Source organism: Electrophorus electricus, chromosome 3, assembly GCF_041902795.1.
Source record: "Electrophorus electricus isolate QZ-2024a chromosome 3, ASM4190279v1, whole genome shotgun sequence".
NCBI lineage: Eukaryota > Metazoa > Chordata > Actinopteri > Gymnotiformes > Gymnotidae > Electrophorus > Electrophorus electricus.
In genome coordinates, this window is record NC_137499.1 from 34,684,491 (window position 1) to 34,703,434 (window position 18,944).

At 40.7% G+C, this 18,944-nt stretch overlaps 3 protein-coding genes across 8 annotated transcripts; all 3 read right to left on the minus strand.

Moving 5' to 3' along the window:
• Positions 1-416: 416 nt before the first annotated feature.
• Positions 417-3,820, minus strand: LOC113569839 (uncharacterized). 5 transcript variants are annotated; one of them, XR_014122821.1, is made up of 3 exons: positions 3,550-3,820; positions 2,412-2,845; positions 417-1,886 (listed from the first exon to the last, which is right to left on the minus strand). XR_014122821.1 is itself a non-coding variant. In XM_026997911.3 (3 exons), the coding sequence occupies exons 1-3, from the start codon at positions 3,692-3,694 to the stop codon at positions 1,674-1,676; spliced, it is 621 nt and encodes a 206-aa protein (XP_026853712.2). In that variant the 5' UTR covers positions 3,695-3,820; the 3' UTR covers positions 417-1,673. The 5 variants fall into 5 exon arrangements, 2 of the variants coding, with proteins under 2 accessions (XP_026853712.2, XP_026853711.2); XR_003409839.3 differs by having other exon boundaries at positions 417-1,889; XR_003409840.3 differs by having other exon boundaries at positions 417-1,889; positions 3,522-3,820.
• A 493-nt stretch (positions 3,821-4,313) lies between these two features.
• zgc:66443 (uncharacterized) lies at positions 4,314-8,236 on the minus strand. Its single transcript, XM_026997894.3, has 2 exons — positions 7,891-8,236; positions 4,314-6,263 (listed from the first exon to the last, which is right to left on the minus strand). The coding sequence occupies exons 1-2, from the start codon at positions 8,078-8,080 to the stop codon at positions 5,296-5,298; spliced, it is 1,158 nt and encodes a 385-aa protein (XP_026853695.2). The 5' UTR covers positions 8,081-8,236; the 3' UTR covers positions 4,314-5,295.
• Positions 8,237-10,675: 2,439 nt separating this feature from the next.
• Positions 10,676-18,900, minus strand: LOC113569887 (uncharacterized). Of its 2 annotated transcripts, none has more exons than XM_026997971.3 (5): positions 17,820-18,900; positions 15,875-16,229; positions 15,275-15,573; positions 14,841-14,973; positions 10,676-14,116 (listed from the first exon to the last, which is right to left on the minus strand). In XM_026997971.3, the coding sequence occupies exons 2-5, from the start codon at positions 16,134-16,136 to the stop codon at positions 14,100-14,102; spliced, it is 711 nt and encodes a 236-aa protein (XP_026853772.2). In that variant the 5' UTR covers positions 16,137-16,229; positions 17,820-18,900; the 3' UTR covers positions 10,676-14,099. The 2 variants fall into 2 exon arrangements, with proteins under 2 accessions (XP_026853772.2, XP_026853769.2); XM_026997968.3 differs by having other exon boundaries at positions 15,857-16,229.
• Between the last annotated feature and the right edge of the window lie 44 nt (positions 18,901-18,944).

The following is an 18,944-nucleotide window of genomic DNA, read 5'->3' on the forward strand; positions in this document are numbered from 1 at the left end:
TTTGAGCCTAGGACTACAAAATAACATTAAATTCAAGACTATACTTAAATGAAAATAAAAGTGGCAACTGTTCCTTCTTTGTATATTTGTATACGAAGTCAGTGTACTTGGCTCCTGTACCTTGGGCCTTTCACATGCACATGTGATTTAAATATTATAGGCCTAGTTTGACGTACGCATTGTGGTCTTCCTTGCTCTTACATAGCTTGACCTACGTTACCTAAACCATCACAAGACAATGGTCATATTCCAAAATGTATATAAAAGTACAAAAGGTGCACACTGTGAGAAAGTAAATATTTTGTCAGACGAATGGTTTGATTTTATTAGATGTATATGGATACACATATGCCTGATCTTCTTGCACAGCTTTAATTGGATTAAAATGACAAAAAATGACAACATAAGTGAAAATCTACACTTTAGAATTATTTATTCAAACAAACAAAAACACACACGCAATAAAAATTCACAAGACAGATAAAGATCACTTCAAAATTGCCCTTATTAGCAAATATATGTCACCATTATATTGTGCACCTCTAATAAAATGCTATTTTATTCTAGGCATTTAGACTGATTTGCTCTGTTTAGAGTCAAAAACCAGACAGAATACCCGATAATGTTACTGAGGTCAGAGACCTGAACTCCAAAGTGCCAACCCCACCGTTTTTTTGTTTTGTTTTAAAAAACATAATACTTCTATTAACAATAACTTATCAGCTGTAGGTTGATTGTAATGTCACCAGCCTTTTGGTCCAAATACCAAAGATAAATTCTAGTTTTGGCACATAAATGTAAAGTTACAATTCTGGTAACTTTCTGATTTGTAAATCAGATTTTTCCAACATGGGGGGGGGGGGGGGGGGGAGTTTACTTGTGTTGATCACTATGCCCTTGGCCATGTTCATGTTACAAACAACAAATTGGTATGGTAAATTACATGTCCAACAGAAATCAGACAATTTTGGCATCACTCTGAAAACATTTGTTCCTCATCAACAGTTTCAGTCTTGGAAAAGCCACCCCATTGTTTATCCTTGTTTTCTGCTGTTGCCTGTACAGATTTTATTTTGCCTCATGTCTGTGCTTGTTTGGCAACATGGATTCATCATACCTTGCTTTTTTTTGTGCTAAATCATAAATATGATCCTCTACTGCTCAAAATTTGGGATCTCAAACTTAACACAAAATGGTTAGCTAGCACCAGCAGAAACCACAAATTCTTCTTCTGCTTTCTTTCTTTCTTTTTCTTTCTTTCAACTAGTGCTATAGATCCACCAAATTCAAACTGCGTATACAATGTCAAAATGCAATCTCTAGAGCCAGTGTTTTATTTGTTCATTTTGGACTACTGTAGAAACATGGTGTTGCAATATGGCACCCTCTGTTGGTAGAGGACCTACTCCTATAAGGGCTCATTCTAAGGTAGCAATGATTTATGGTTACAGGTGTTCATACACCAATGAAAACAAGAATGTATTCTATATTCAATTTTTACTAATAGATTCCTGAATGTGTGTCAGTTGTAAAACTGCAAAGTAACTTTTAAAATATAGGGAAGGGAAATAAGTCACATGTATACAACATCTTTTGTTGTCTGTGTTGTGCAGATTACCTACGCATGAAGGGTGTACAGGGTGTACAGTGCCTGGAATAAACAGGAAACCAACCTAGGAAACTATGGTACTGCTTCTCCGAGCAGAACCAGGTAAGATGTTATCTGGACAAATCACACTCTTTGGTGGGGTCTTAGATTTATGTCTCCGAATATGTTGGCCCAACCACCCTTTATGAACAAAAACCTTATCACAATATGGGCAGGATAAGATTTTCTTTAGTACGTGAACTTCACCATTTTCAGCGGTCTCCTCCATTGTACTCATCTGCTACATGAAACAAACAAAAAAATATTAAAAATTAATAGGACAATGGAAATTCAGTTTCTGAAGACAAATTGGCTTTACCAAGAAAAACGCTAAAAAACAAAAAACAAAACAAAAAACAGTATTTACATCATAATTGTAGTGCTACTACAGGGTGCATCACCTACCTCATGGGGGACTATATGACATGAGATGAAAAACTAATTTGCACTGCTGTCTATGGCTTTATGAAATTGTGAGATTTGTTGCTTTTCCCCCTCCCCATTGTACCAAACTTGTACACTGGAAATTGTACATATGTATATTATACGTTCCCTCTTCAATCATTACATATTTATTTATTCATCAAACCATATCCATTTCCCTGCATCTCTCCTCAGCTTGGACAGAGCAGTTCCAAAAAGCATTTCACTGCCAGTTATACCATGTATGACTATGTAGATGACAAATAAACTTTGAACTTTGTTGTGAACCGAACCATGACTTCTGTGTACCATTATAACGCTACTTAGAACTTCCACATACCTTGGAGTTTCCTCCTGTGCTTCTTGTTGTTGAGGATACACACTTTGTGACTGCTGACTGAAGGGCCTCTCAGCAGCATGGAGGTGCATGTGTGTTATCAGTCTGTTTTCTCTCCTGAACACTACCACAGTCTGGGCAAGCAAATGGCATCTTCTAGCTCCGGCCCCTTACCATGATGGAGTCAAAGTCCACGTAGCTGTGAGCAGAGTCCCACAACGCTTTGTCAGTGAGGCCGGCATCAGTGGGTGCGTTCATCCCGGGATCAACCACTTCCAGGTCGGTGGTATGAGCAGGTGCCACAAGGCTGCTGTCAGGTGTAAATGACCGTGAGTCACAGGTGTTGATGGCCTCTGTTTTGATGGCCAAGGGCTCCAGTGCTGGATCAACTGCTAGGGTCACAGGTTGCTGCACAAGCCCAGAGACCTCTGCCTCACCTGGGACAGAAACAGCAGTGGACTGTTTTGGGCATAGAAACCACAAGAGATGCAAAAAGCATCTATGTGCCATTTCTGTGATTAACCTCTGGGTTTTTTCATAGGGCAGGAGCAATATCAGGATCTATGTCAAAGCTACTGAGTAGAAATGTTCCCTACTACTTCCGTTGAATAGTCTTGAAATATCCCAATGCTCTTTCTTCCCAAGCAAAACGAGCTCTTTGGTGCAAATGCGTGTCAATGATAATCTTATATATCCTATGGAAGGTGATGGCCACGGAAAGAAAGAATGTTATTTAATTGACCGTCTATCTATCGTCACTGGACAAACAACGGGAAAAAAGTTATTTCCTGTGGACCATAGAGGGGGTAGGACTATGGAAACAGAAAAACGTGTTTCGGAGCGAAAAGAAACTCCATAATAGGCAATGACAACAGAAATGGATTACTTTTGTAGCTAGCAGTTTTAGGAATGAGCCATTATGTTATCCGCAACATAGCTGTCTTTTAATATCGTGGGATGTCGGCATACAGATTACGCAAGATGAGGCTCACTTGAACAGAAGCATGCTAGGGTTAAAGGTTGATCAAAGATACACGTACAGACAGTTGAATCGGGTTAATAACGCCAAGCGTTAGCTCTCTTAGAACAAAGCAGTTTGAACACGAATCTTACCATTTACCAAAACATGTAGTCTAGGTACCTGGCCAATCAGTCGGATTTTCACCCTCCATCCATCGTAACCTCCGTCTCAGAATTTCGTTTTCTTTCCGTGCCCTAACCGTCTCCTCTTCGTACTCCAACACCGTGCCGCCGACCATTTCCATAATCTGTTCCACCGCTGCCATCAAGCGCTCGTTAAGAGCGCGGTGCAAAAGCCAAAAATCTGGTCATTTTTATGTCTTCTTTCCACTAACCTTTTAAAGTACCTGAAGTAAACCATGGGAGCGTCTTGGTAGCGTAGTTCTTCTAAGCTTTTCTATCTTACTGCCATCTGGCGACTGGAGCTCAGCAAGCTTAAAAGTAAGGTGACTAGAGCTGAGTAGGTTTTATATCTGCATTTATTGGCGTTCTTACAACAACCTGTAAACCTAAACTTTTAAACAAAAACACTAACTTGTGTTTTTCACTAGCAGTAGGTTTATAAGTTTCATCAGTGATTTTTTTTCAAGTGTTTTACACAGTTTGAGCCTAGGACTACAGAACAATATTAAATTCAAGACATTACTTAAATAAAATTTAAAAAGAGGCAACCATTCCTTCTTTGTATATGAACTCAGTGTACATGGCTCCTGCACCATGGGTCTTACATGTGCACATATAAATTAAATATTATAGGTCTAGTTTGACGTACGCATTGTGGTCTTCCTATTTCCTACATAGCTTGACCTGAGGTTACATAGACAATGGTCATATTCCAAAATGTACATAAAAGTATGAATAAGGTGCACACTGTGAGAAAGTAAATACTCTGTCAGAAGAATGGTTTGATTTTATTAGATGTATATTGATGCACAGATGTCTGATGTCTTTCAGAGCTCTCAATGGATTAAAATGACATCATCCAACATAAGTGAAAATGTACACTTTAGTATGATTTATTCAAACAAACAAACAAACCACACACAATAAAATTTCACAAGACAGAAAAGTGTGTATTGTCATCAAAGAGAAGTTTGCTTTACATGAAGAGACGAATCTTCGTCTAGTGTGGGTTTAACCATGAATGTGAGGGACAAAGCTAACCAAGATCAATAAAGCTCTCAGATGGCTACAGAGAGAAAAAAAAACAACTAGTTGAGACTTCTGTGTCTAGGAGCGCTAATAACTCAATTCAGTCACTGCAGCATGCCTGACTTTCCAAACACTGAGAACAGGGAATAGCACCAGCCAGAGGTACAGTTGTTTTTCTAACTGTAACCACACTTTCATTTATTTTTGCAAATAGATAAATAACAATTACTTTTCTTTTATCTGTTAAATTAAATCACATTAATCCATTGATAGACTTGACATGAGGATCAGATATCCAAATGTCAATACATACATAAAAAAGGAAGCTTTACCAGAAGTGTACTGCTACTGTGTCTTTCTCACACCATCACACAGTCAAACTGGGAGCTTTTATTTTGTAGCATATAAGCCATTTAGTTGAAAAAACCTCTTAAAAAAACAACAAAAAGATATCGTCTTCATTTTTAGAATTCAGTATTTCAGCGAGTTAACTCAGTAACGAATATGCATAGTTCATGTTCGGCTATCTTGCCGTCCATGTTTGTTTGGTTACCATACTGTTCAAAGCATCCTTGTGTTTCTCAGATTACTCCTTTGTTCTAGCACACATAAACCAGGCATAATCAGATGCTTTAATGTTGCTCTTCCTGATGCGCAACTCCAGTGTAACAGGCCCTCTGAGACAAACATGGGTGGATGAGGCCTGACATCTTCGTCACGCGTACGCGTTCGCCTTCTCGACCAGGTGCTGCTTTATGAGGTGCAGCTGCAGGGAGCGGGCCAGCGTGAAGCTCTGCTCGCACAGGGAGCAGCAGTGACGCTCTTCCTCGTGCTTGCGCTGGTGCTTCTTCAGTGTGTGCCCGTCGCTGAAGCTGCACTCGCAGCGGGGGCACTTGTACGGCCGCTCGCCCGTGTGGATACGAACGTGCCGTCGCAGGTTGCTGCGTTGGCTGAAGCTCTTGGAGCACCACGTGCAGCAGTAAGGCCGCTCGCCTGTGTGCGTGCGCATGTGCCGCCTCAGGTCAGCCGACTGGCAGAAGGCTTTGCTGCACCAGTTGCAGCCAAACGTCCGCTCGTGGGCCTGCTGGTGCGTGTGCAGCTTACGCAGGTCCTGGAAGGACTTCCTGCAGTGCGGGCACTCGTATGACACTTCATTGCGGACCTCCTTGGGTGCCTTCTCCAGACGCAGCGGTGGGGGAGGGGGAGCCGTGGCGCGGGCCGCACCTCTGTCTGTCGTGTCCGTAAGTGGGGGTCCTCCACTGGGATTGAGCGTACTCTGGGTGCTTCTGGGGCTGTAGGACAGGACGGCATCTGTGGGAAGGTCAGGATCCAGCAACGAAACTGTGATTTCAGTCTCCTCTGGTTCAACCTTGACCCTATGCAGTCTCACAACCGGTAAGGACATGACCATGCCTCGCTGTGAGATGTGGTCTTGAGTGTCTACAGAAGGGTGGGACTCTGTGCGGGAGCCCACTTTTGCAGTTACCACCTCCGAATCTGACTCTTCCTTGCAAACCGATGCCATGTCTAGTACATCAGGCCTCCCCTCACTTAGTAAGCCTTCGTTCTGTCCCGGGCCCTGCTCTGGTGCTTGAGGTTCTGCCTGCAGGATACAGCTCCACTCCTGTTCGCCACAGGGAGACATTTCTTCTGAGTCAGACTTAGAGACATTGTGGACTGGCTCTGGGTGGGCAGAAGACAAAGGACAGGAAAGGGAGTCTTGTGTAAGCCTAGTTAATGAATTTAGTGAATTAAATTACTTTAGTTACATTACAATTTATCACATTATTGAAGTGTATGATTCCACAAAAAGTACCTTATTAGAATATCCCTAATATCACAAACAAAATAAAAGACAATGTATACTGTAAATGTAGTAGAGTATGTTTTAAATCTGAATTTAAATTTGGATTCTCTGGAATACTATCTAAACATGAGGTAGTATACAAGAAAAGGGTTGTCCATCAGTGAGTTGCAAAGGATTAGCAGTAAGCCTGTCTCAGATGAGCAAAGTGGTCTAGATGGACGATAACGCTTTAAGAGATCAGCATGATATGCCGAAGCAAGGCCATTAAAGGCTGAAACATCACAAGTAAGACTTTATAGTCAATGGGAAACTTAATAGGAAGACAGTGTAAATTGAATAAGCCTGGAGTAGTAGGCTTTGACTACATGTTTCTGGTAAGGACCAGAACTGAAGTTTACTAGCTGAAGTTTGCTTAAAGAGACAGCAGCACAACTAGGAGGTAACATGTTGAAGCAATCCACTCTAGAAATTACAAATGAATACTAGTTTTCACAAAATCATATGGAGAGGACATATGTTTCATTTGGTGGATTTCTTAAATGCTAATATGGAGTTTTAGAGATTGTATCAAAATAAAGTCCACATCTATAGGTTACTTCTTTTTCATAAATCAACTTTAAAAGAAGTAAATTTCTGGTTATGCAGAAAATTGCCTACATATAGAATCTGTCTTAACCACTAGATATAAGTATTATAAATGTAAAAAAGAAAGCCAGGATCATCTTTGAAAATCATATGCCCAAGGGGTTGTACATAAACAATAAGCTACACAGGGAACAATAAGGGGCCTATGAGCCTTTAAAGTTGTGTGACACATTTGGCAGTTGGCAGTCTGTCAACTAAAACCTAATCAAGGCAAAAACGTTTTTCAAAACCAACCGTTTTCAAGTCTGTCTATTAAAAATATGACAATGGCCAATGTACTTGTACTTAGATCCAAGAGCACTCAAATAACTCGGAGAGAAGGAGAAAGCAGTAGTTAGATCGCTGAGCACTGTAGCTAATGCTGATTATATGTTATGATGTGTCTGAAAACCAAATTAGCCCTTTTCATCAATGTTATTCCTAAAAGAAATATCGGGCAAAAGCTTTTTCCGAAATGTTAGGTATAAAAAGAGTAGATTCTCAATTGGAAAGAACATTCGATATGCGGATTCTTAAGGCGTTTCTTTACAACTGTTAATTTAAATAGGCGACGTTTCAGCTTTTTGAAGGGGGACTTTTATTTTACCACCGTTATTTATCTTTACCGTAACTGCAGAGTCATATGACATAACTGCGAGACTTAATTGGTTCTACTAGTGGATGTCCCGAGCCTGGAGCCCAGAGTTCTGTAACTGGGAGCCTATTAAGGTCCCAGCCAGACGCTTCTCTACTGTCTGGGCTCCAGGTCTGCGATGCTACCGCTTTAACGTTAGATACTGTTTTCAGTTACCTTACAGCTGCTGTCCAGCATCAGACACAGTACTCGGTAGATATGTTAGCTAGCTACAGGGAATTTACCTCGCACGGCAGTCTCAGCTACACGTAAAACATCCCGTAGCTGCTGTTTGAGGGTTTCGTTTTCAATCCGTGTCTGGGCGGTCTCTTGTTGGTATTGCGTTACCGTGGCTTCCACAGCTTCTAAAATTTCCCGGACGGCTACAGCCAAGCGTTCCGACAAATATGAATTTAACATATCTAGCTTCGACATTTTATATTTATAAAAACAAAAAAAACCACACGACTGTGAAAACGGCAGCGAAATCAATGTACCCCTGTGTGACCAGAAGGAGGTAAAGGGAAAGCTTTACTGACCAACTTCCGGTTGTCAGCAAAATCTCTGGCGTAGACCAGTATCCTACCGCCCGCGGTTAGTACTACAGAGACACCACAAGGAGGCAGCATTGAACCCGTAGGTTAAGACGCCAGGAAAAACCCGAGATCGGAGTTACTCCTGGTTAAACTGAACTAATTAACTCGGTTAATCATTCTTCACATTTAAAGCGGAGAGTCGGCCGAGTGTTTCATGGGCTTAACAGTTTAATTAGCCCGAAGGGAAAAAGTGTGTATACACCAGCCTCAATTAAACATCTTAGTAAACATAGTTTGTACTTATTTACGTTTTCTAGAGCGACTTATATATTTGAGTATGACTGTGTGTATTCTTATAACTTCGTAGATAAGGAACCCAAAGGCCTTCTAAAATTAGGCTTATGTGCTCCTTATTTAAATATGAAGTGTTGTTTGTTATAGGGTTTGTTTTGTACTAGCCTAGTCATAATCTGGAAACTTCAAATCAAAAGTAGAGTCACAATATGGTGAACTTGGCTGGTATTACACCTGCCAAGAAGACTATCTTGAAGCAGTGGTTGAAACCCTGGTTTACTCCCACTCATCTGGCTTGCTTTCAGGGTATTGCTACACACACACACACACACACACACACACACACACACACACACACACACACACACACACACACACACACACACACACACACACACCCCCAACACCAACCAACACACCATGAGCTGTGCAAGCAAAGTGCGCTGCTGATGAAGGACCTCTATCTGAAATGTTCTGTTTTACTGGAAACTGTCTACATTACTACAAGTGTGTGTGTGTGTGTGTGTCAAATTTAGCTGTCGACATATGGACCTAAAAATTAGGGTTAGGAGGCTGCCTTACCCTGAATTACATTGAAAGTTACTTAATAACTTTCATAACTGGCTATCTTTGTGATCTTATTTAATCTGACTTTCAAGAACTATTAATTGCTGGATATTAATACAAGCAGATCAGGATGACCTTAACCTAAAGGTCATCAAATCAGAGGGGATTTATTTTATGAAGGCTGGGCAGGATTGGACAGGGAGTCCAGCAGAGAGATATGGAGAGTTTGGTCCATGAGTTTGGTCCATAATTGTCCTGTAGCTACCCATAGTCTTCAGCTCCCATTCCCATCACAGCTAGCGCAGAGACTTGAAGCTTGCCAAGCACCAGGGCACAGACACAACCTCTCCTACTTAGATCAGATTCATCAGTTGGGTAAATTGATTAGAATGTGTAATTAAATCCCACAAGGTTAACCTCAGTGTTCTCTCCTGCAGCTCATTTCTCTTCTCCACCTTTCCATGACATTTTCTAATCGATGACTCTCTTTCCCCTCAGCATGATGAAGCACACAATAATTTGTCTGTATTAGGGGGAAAAAAAAGCATTATGTAGTTTTTTTGTGTCTCGCTACTTCGTGATCAGTTCAAACTCAAGACAGAGTACTAGTAATTGCTTAATTTCAGATAGATTGGATGTAAAATATATGAACTCATGCAGCTCTGCAGTTTTGTGTACAAGACTGCCACTCCTTAACACCACATATGGTTTCATAATTATGAAATCTGATACTGTTTTAACTGCACTGCCCACCCTTGGACAGAATGGCGTCTACCCTTGGAATTTTGAAATGCTAATTAATTCACCCTAATATTAAGCTACAACTATACAAAGAAGTAGACTATACTCATTTTTGGATATTTACAAATATTGTGCTTGAACGGAAACCTGTTTTTCCATGGATGGGACCCTTTCCGCCTTGCTATATTTTTGAGATCGTCACACTTGACTATCTCATTCTCACCCGTTGAACTTTAGCTGCACTACAATAGAGGATTCTCTCGTTATATCATCTACAATCGGGCTTTCTCCTCCTTTATCCTCATTACTGATGATCCATTACTCAGTAGCAGTAGGAGTTACTAAGTATTCAATATCAGTTACATATCTCTGTGCACTGTTCACTAATATATGGCAGTGTGGTGTGACAACCGAGTTTTTGCTGTTGGTAGTATGTGCTTTCTTTGCCTGAGTACACATCTGTGCAGTGTGTCTCCTTTCTCTCATCTGCAACCCTACTTTAAATGTCTGATTCACCCTCTAGCCACTGCTTTTGCAACCCCCCTGAGTGCCCTCCCTCTCTGTCCTCTCCTCCAGCCACACCAGAAAAATCGTTAAATAATTCAAGCTGCTTTAAAATTCAAATGAGAATTTTTTTTATTAAAAGACTGGAGGCAGAGCACACTACCTCTCCTCATCCTCCCTCACACTAGTTGGCTCCTTACCAACTGTTGCCCTGGAAACTAAACATTCTAGAAGCACACAATGCTGCGGAACTAGCGAGTAAAAACAGTGGGAGGCAGATAGTGAAGACTGCTAGTAAGCATTGATTTTACTGACTCAAGAATTTGAGACATGCATACATGCACAGTTTTTGAGGTGAAGTTCGTGTTCCAGACAGAAAACACAGGAATGTCTTTGATGAGGAAGAATTTATTCACAAAGCTCATTATCAATATCAGTCCAGTACTGAAAGAAGGTCAATACAGAGAGCTCTATCAAACGATTAGACTTACATAGTATGTACGTCACATTGTTGGCTCAAAGCAGTCCATTAAGGCATGCACAGGCAAGTCTGCACAAAGTCAGGATTATAGGAGCAACAGGGTCTAGCAGTATGCCACAAACATTAAGTTCATAGAGAAAAAAACACCAACCTCTACCACTGGTGGCTCAGCCAACATAAGGGTGAAATTATGAAATGAAGAAAAGTCATATTCACTGAACAAGAGGAGCAGAAGCAAATGGCAAAGAGAGAGTGCTTTTACGATGTGCCTAAAAAAGGCAACGAAGAAATGGACTTACTAAGACAAGTTGTGGAACCGAATGAACCTCAGAGATTAGAACTCTGCTGGTGTTGCTAAAATGTTAGACGGTTCCTCTTTCAGCAATGTCACTGAGCAGCATGTGGATTCAGTAATAAAGTGTGTAAACATGTGAGGTCAAAGTTCAGACCTCAGAAATATACCAATAAAGCAATCACAGCGAAAAGTAGATTTTAAAAGCTGTGTTGAATATGTGTATTTTGAACTCAGAAGCATAACTCTAAAACACATAACCATAAAAATACATGTAAAACAATACTTTTTGTGAAATTTGTGAAAGCTATGCAGTGGTAACAGTCAAGAATTTGCATTACTAATATTCATCAAAGAGTAACGCAGAGGCAGCAGTACAAAGTTATACATACACATATGTACATAGCTATATACAGGTGGAGAGCTAGCAGTGCAGACAGAGTAAATATCTTTAACCAATTAGAGCATTTCAAGAACAGAAACCAAGCCAAGATTTTTCCACTGGTCCGCAGACCATGTCTAAAATAATAATCATAATAAAGCATGCTACAAGTTACTTATGTTTTGGGAAAGAAAAGGAAGTGGTCAAAATGCAGAAAAATTAAACTAAAAGAACATATAATTTCTCAAGGTTTTAATAACACTTGTATCTGGAAGGCGCAGAGGTGGTCTTAGATGAACCCAGCAGGGTAACTTCTATCAACCTGTGCTTCAGAACCTTCTGCGTCTGAATATTCAATTATGTGGCCGCCACATACAGTCAATTTTGCACATTTCAGGTTTTTGTTATATTAAGTTATATTAAGAAAAGGATTAGTAAAAATTGTGCTAATAAGTAAATGGGCATCATAATTAGTGTGCACCTGACTGGACATCTCATTCAAGTCCAGGCTCAGATCCAGTTAATTGACTGTGAAAGGATAAGATGAAACATTGATTTTGAAGTGCTTATTATAGCGTCATTTTGCCCTTTAACAACACCTCATTTGTGCAGCTTTAAAACACAAAATGCATATAGCCTCTCTAGTCACTAATATAACCCAGATAACACTGGACCCACCAATGTGGGTCAGGGTGTTTAACAATCCTGTAAACTTTGTCATATCAAATGGATTTCTTCACTTTCACATATTTACAAAGTGCTACTAAAGGAGGTTTCACCTTCCCCAAAACTGAGTATATCCAATTTCAATGAATAACCCATCATCTCCTTTTCCAAAGTCATCATACTGTAAACATCAACCATGTAAGAGAATGTATGCTTCTATAGAGAGTATTTTCACAAGTTTTGAATGTTTCCATGAGGAATTGGTTTGCTCAAGGCTAAGAGGGAAATGTTCATCCAGAATGCAAATTTAGACCTCCCACATGACTTACACACAATAGGATATATATGTAAGAAGTGATTCTGTGAAAACTTGGGGATTGGGATATTTCAGAATAAAGCCCACGGTACTATCAGTAAATGCTTACCTCCTACATCGCACACTCTAATTCCCTGTCTCAGCTTACTGCATACAAACATAAACACCTTCTAAGCCAAAAGCTGTCATTCAAACATTTGGCACAGTTTTTGTTTTGGCAAAGCTATCTAAACAAAACTGAATCACTCTGTTGGGTGAAATGAAATGACTCCATCACATAAATGTGATGATTCTCCATACTGAAAGGTCCTGATCTGGTGTCTGATTGTACAGGCTAATACTGGTTTCCAGTTTTGTTGTAAACATTAAGGTATACACTATACAGCGTCCGGCCAAACTGCAAAAAACGGCTACATACTAACAGATAGCACTAATTCGCCATTACATAGATATGGCCTGCACTGGAGAATACAGAAGGAGGAAAGGAGGCATAGCTCCCCCTTTTACACATACACACATGTACACACAGTACGTTATCCTTTTTTACATCCTTCTTTGCAACACTGCATTCCTTCCACCTCTCCATGTCTGGAGTATCTATTCAGCAGTTGGCCACCTCCCTCTCCACCTCCTCCCTCCCTTCTCTCCTCCCTCATCTTTCCATCTGTGGGAAACAAAAGACTGCAGCACAGCTTGGTCCCGTGCCCCGCCCCCACCACCCAACTCCACACTACTCAAGCCTCCAGTGTGCTTTAGTGAGCCTCTCAGCCAATGAGGATCACCTGCATCTCTCTCTTGTTGTTTTTCTCCTCACATGAGCACTGTGTTTGAATCTTCATGCGCCAAAGACTAGTAAACAAAGAGGTAAGCAAAGAAGGGGTAAATAGCAAGGTAGTTGGACAGATGGATAGACATAGACAGTAAAAGAGACAACCAGGGGGAGAGAGATATATTGTAGCAGTGTCTACGGTCGATTCTTTCAAAGAAATGGCTCCTTTGGGACTTTTACCATGTGTAATAGTCTCACTTTCTCATTTAAAACACAGGCTGACATATGTTTATAGAAATCTGCTTTCCAGTAACCTGTTTATTGTTTCATTGGTTAGTAATTGCAGCAGTCCACATTGCCTGCCTTCACTCCAATCTGCCTTTGACTTAATCTCAGCTGTTCAATTAATTTCTCTATGACTTTTTTATGTGTGAAACTCATGCAATTACTCAGAAAATATATAAACTTGGTAGTGGAGGGACAGGTCATCTATGTGTTCTCTAAACAAATCACCTGCTTCAAATTCATTTGTTCTTTTCAGCTCCTCCCCCATACAAACCCACAACTGACTGGAAACAGGAAATAAGATCACACTGAAAGCTTCCTTTCTGACATCATTTAGAAAGATCAGTCCTTTTTGTTGAGAAAAAAAACAAACATGTGCACTGCTGTTTTGCTGGCTTCAGTCATTATACCTGCATTTATAGTGTTGGGGAGGTCTACATTGTTTTGTTTCTATAGGTGGAAATGGAGTGTTTAGCCTAAGAGTCTCGACAAAGAGTAGAAAAGAACGGAAAAAAGCTCCAGGTGCTTCAGAAATATCTGGAAGGATGAGAGGATGATGGGCATCATGGATTGGTTGGTTGTTCAGAGACTCCTCCTCAGCCCTCATTGTCATGGCAACCCTCAAGATTTTAATATAGCTGAAACAGATGGAAAGAGGTCTGTTAGATACAGTACACACACGTATACACACACACACACACACACACACACATACACACACACACACACACACACACACACACACACACACACACACAAAGCCAATGAATATGCACAAATAAAAATGCACAGAAAGGACTAGATGTAGAGTACCTTTCCAAACAGAAGACATTAAATACAAAAAAGCTAACAAACCCTATACAACAACCTAATGGCTTACGTAATACCTCAAATACTAATCAAGTATTTTTTTAGTGTATCAAAAAAAGATGTGGCAAAAAAAAGATGTTCAGGCACCCACAGCTAGCCATGCCAGGATAATAACACTTAATAGAATAATTTAGCCAAAATATAATAATAATAATAATAATAATAATAATAATAATAATAAACACTAATTTCCACTTATGAAAAATAAACAAAGTGTAGTCACACTAATTCTAATATGAAAGAAGCTTGTACCCACCAATTAGCATTGTGCAGACTGTACATTGAAGTTATCACATGCAATGACCTTTTCATAAACAAGGTAAGCATATGTCCTACTTAAGTGCTCTTAACACAAACAATTACACACTCTACAGTCACATAAATCATGAATACAAAGGTGGAACTAAACTATCAAGTGGCCCTATGTGACCCCCATAAAACCACCTGTCACACATTCATTTCCAATGTATTCTGAAATCAGGTGGAACTTACGTCCCCAATTGATGACAATAGCGGCAGTAATGATGAGAACTCCACCCACAAGGGAGACGATTGACAGGACCTTAGCATTGCGGCCCAGATGGCGTGCCCCATCCACGTTCCCCTGTTGCAGACTGTACCGAGACTGAGGGAAGGCGTGGCCAGAAAAAGAGCCCAGGAAAGGCAAGATGATGGAAGACAAAAACATGAGAAACAACAGTATCAGTAAGCAGATGAAGGAGGAAATGATGGAAGGCATTAAGTGTGTAATTTGATTTGGAACAAAGCGGGCTTAATATTCTGAGTGCACCAACAAACTGCACATTAATTTAGATAACATTCTAGCTATGGTACATGCTTATTGAAATCACTACCCCTGCTTGCTTGTTAAAAAATTGATCATGAAGACCAGTCCAACACCCTCTCCTTTGAAACATAACACACACCATAACAGAGAAGGTCAGGCCGACGATGTTTATGGGCCAGAGGGGGCAGAAGCAGCTGAGTATAGCCAGAATGAGATAATCGTTGGGCTTGGAGCCGTCTGCTGCCGCTTCGGTGGCAGCACTAGGCTGGCGTGTGAGTGATGGGCGAGGCGAGCCAGCATGGCTCAACGACTCCGAGCGACTGCCCAGCCGGGCATGCCCATTGATGTGGGCATGGCCAGGCTTGGCATGACGAGGTGGGGAGGTGCGGGAAGAGGCAGGAGGAGAGACATCCGTAGTGGTAGGGCAGACTCCATTACCTACTCAGGGAGTGAAGGGGAGAGAAGGTGGATACAGTACAAGAAAAGCAATGGTTAAAGAAAGAAGGAGGTTACGAGAGCGAGTAAGTGAGTGAAAAAGGGAGACATCAAATCATTTTTATAGGTTGGGGTGACTGAAAAAAATACATGGAAATGTGGGGTTTTACAGTTTACGGTGTGACTGAGGTGTTAATTACATGGCAGCAGGACTAGGCTATCAATAACATTACACTCGCGGTAAAGAAGAACGACAGAGATGTTTAGCTTAAACATTGTATTTTACTTTCAAGAGTCTGTTTACTTGTTTCCATCTTTTCGTTGATGACTGTGAGGTGGACTTTGGGTGGTTCATCCGACTTGGGGGAGGTTTCTGGGCCAGGAGCAGACTCTGAAACAGAAGTTGGATCTTGCGGCTCAATCTTCACTGGCTGAGAGGAGATTGGGGTGTGACCAGCATCGCCATTTGGTTGCTGATTGGTTCCTTGTTCTGTCTGTTGCTGCTCTTCCTCCTCCCCTACATTCTGGGCAGTTTTAGGTGCACTGGCATCTGAGTTCAGAGCCATCTTGATAATGCAGAATTTCAGTGAGGTCCAATTTTCTTCAATTTACTTTATGATACTGTTTCTTTTGAGGTAGAGTGGTTATGTATGAAATAACTGGAAAAGAATTAAAATAACAATGTCATTAATGTCTGTCAAATTGATGCAATATTTTTTATGTTTAAATTCTAATTTGCATGGGAATTCTTAAAAAGAAGGTCTAGCAAGAGGAGCGTTGAGAATATTTTACAACTGTAGAACATTTAGCCTCAACAACTGATTTTGTTCTCATATATATGAGATATAGAATGTATAGCAACTCTTAAAATAGACTACACAGTACACAGAATGGGAATGAAGGTCTCAATAATGGGTTAAAACAATTAAAACAGACTATGTGGGCTATATTTAATACAGTCAATAGCAATGCACTTAGAGGTAGTACTGAAGTGTCTTTAATGCTGTTCCAACAATTCCTAACTGTGAAGCTGTGCACCAGCGAGCTTACTGAAGAGTCAAACTTTAGAGAAGGGGACTCTACTGTGGCTCTGTATAATTTACTGTTTGCCTTTTGCATCCTCTGACATTGTAGTCAGAACTGTATACCTACCTGCATTACAATATGCAGAGAAAAGAAACCTAATTATAGATGAAAGACAAACAAGGAGTCCAGTGGATATGAGATAGCTAGCTGTGTCCTCTTCCCATCCTCTCATTGCTTGCTTGCGCTCTCTCTCTCTCTCTCTCTCTCTCATTGCTCACTTGTGCTCTCTCTCTCTCTCTCTCTCTCTCTCTCTCTATATATATATATATATATATATATATATACACACACACACACACACACTTGAATATATCATCATCATCGCTGAATTACACATTGATTTTTTATTGTGCAGTTCTTGGTTGGTTCACTGCTTAAATTACCAATGGTTCTTTATGTTTCCACTAGATTTCATGTGACAAAGCTTTTGGTGAAATCTATTGCACTACAGCCCAGCCACTGGCACAAGACACTATATGCACCATGTCTCTGAAATTACAGCAACTTCACTCCACCTACCCCCAGCTTTTCCTCAACCGACAGATATACAGTTAGGTTAGTAGAGAGAAGCGAGCGTTGTCTGAAAGAGTGTAAATGGGTGCAGATTCTGTATTGTGTACGACTTGCCCAAGAATATCACTAATTTTTCATTGCATTTGTTCAAAAGAACGAGAGATGGGGGTGGGGGTGGGGGGGATCAGAGGACACACCCAATGCAACCATCATTTCTGGATGAAATGGATACAAGCCATGTGGCCAAAGCCACTTATATACAGACAAGATCAATAAGCAAACACTAAAAGTGAAAAATGGCAAAAAGTCTACACAGTGCCAGGTATTCTTAAACTGTTTCATATCAGTGATTTATTTGAACTTTATGTATTCTCCTATCTCCATGACTCATATTGTTATGTGCTACGTGAAGAGACGGCCACATCAGTGCAATCATCTCTCCTGTGCGTTTTAGGCTGTATTTTAGTGGGAATAATAGCATACAACAGCATACACTTGGGAATAGTTTACAATGGCAGACACGCAGGCGCTCCAAGCGGTAAAAAGAGTGACACACCCACATTAGGCTACACGTTTGCTACTCTGTCCTGAACAGCACAATGCGCAAACAGAGCAGAATTAGGCAGCATGCAGACACGAAGTGCACCCACCTTTTCTACAGCGAGACAAGAAAAAATATTCCGATAATCATTATCATGTTGAATAAAACATACTGGTACAAGATAGTTAAGTCCAAAGAGGTTGATACGTTATTGATTAACAATTAATTCTAAATTTAATGAAGATAAATTTTCATTGACGGTTAGAAAATGTGAGAGACTACTGCATTTGAGCTTCTCGGTCCACCCCAGCAGTCCTCTTACTGCGCTGTGCGAGCCGTGTGTGTTTGTGTGTGTATGTGTGGTGTTTGGGTGAGGGTGGGGTGGGATGAGAAGGGGGAGTGGTGGTCGTGAGCCCGGAATGAGGGAGTGTGCTTGCTATGACAACTCCTTTCACAGTTCAGGCGTCGCTTGCGTCAAGGCTCTCGCCACTTTCCATTTCCCCACAATCTGCTGAGTGAGCAAGCATAAATCCGAATAAGTGTAATAACATACACCGACAATACTATTTAAATTATGTAAATCTACGTTTATTTTATCAGAGGAATTACTGTTTAGATGCCGTGGATACTAAGATACAGGCTTTGAGAACATTCATAACTCCTACTGCGCAGTGCTGGCGGGTTTATCCAGGCAGGGCGATGCGTTTTGTTATTCGGAGCTCGGTTGTGACCCATTTCCCACGATACGCATTACCTTGGATAAACTCGTAGGGCAGTTTAGAATATAATTTGCATGCGCATACGAGGTTATTTATTCTGTCTAAGCCGGTAAATTGCCTGGATCCACAGTGGGGCTGAATTCTGCCTGAGTCATTATGAAATAAATGAAAGTGCAAGCTAAAGCCAAAAAGGTACCTAGCTCTTGCAGGATAGAAAAATTGATTGTTGAGTATTCCCAGTTTTTGAAATAGGGCTATTTTAAAATGCGGCGTCTTTAAGCAAAGCAAGCCTTGTTTTTAATCTTGGAATGAGCAAAGCGCCATAAAAAAAACCAAACCGTTTTTTATTTTTATTTTTTTAAAATGTACCTGACTGGAGGGGTCATTCGCATGATCGATGACGTGAACCACACACCTGCTGCTTTTGCAACATTTGAAACCTGCAACCGCGCAGTAGGTCTCCTACTGAGAACATCTGACAACTTTACACAGAGCCTTACAAGACTGCTTATCTT

Excerpts from the sequence above, each read along its gene's own strand:
- LOC113569839 (XM_026997910.3), bottom strand. The coding sequence starts at position 3,694 with ATGGCAGCGGTGGAACAGATTATGGAAATGGTCGGCGGCACGGTGTTG. Across the intron at positions 2,846-3,549 it reads AAATCCGACTGATTGGCCAG|GTGAGGCAGAGGTCTCTGGG; the intron begins GTACCTAGACTA and ends TTTCTGTCCCAG. Across the intron at positions 1,890-2,582 it reads TGGACTTTGACTCCATCATG|CAGATGAGTACAATGGAGGA; the intron begins GTAAGGGGCCGG and ends TGTTTCATGTAG.
- zgc:66443 (XM_026997894.3), bottom strand. The coding sequence starts at position 8,080 with ATGTCGAAGCTAGATATGTTAAATTCATATTTGTCGGAACGCTTGGCT. Across the intron at positions 6,264-7,890 it reads AGCTGAGACTGCCGTGCGAG|AGCCAGTCCACAATGTCTCT; the intron begins GTAAATTCCCTG and ends CTGCCCACCCAG.
- LOC113569887 (XM_026997968.3), bottom strand. The coding sequence starts at position 16,136 with ATGGCTCTGAACTCAGATGCCAGTGCACCTAAAACTGCCCAGAATGTA. Across the intron at positions 15,574-15,856 it reads AAGTAAACAGACTCTTGAAA|GTAATGGAGTCTGCCCTACC; the intron begins GTAAAATACAAT and ends CTCCCTGAGTAG. Across the intron at positions 14,974-15,274 it reads GCCTGACCTTCTCTGTTATG|TCTCGGTACAGTCTGCAACA; the intron begins GTGTGTGTTATG and ends GCCTTCCCTCAG.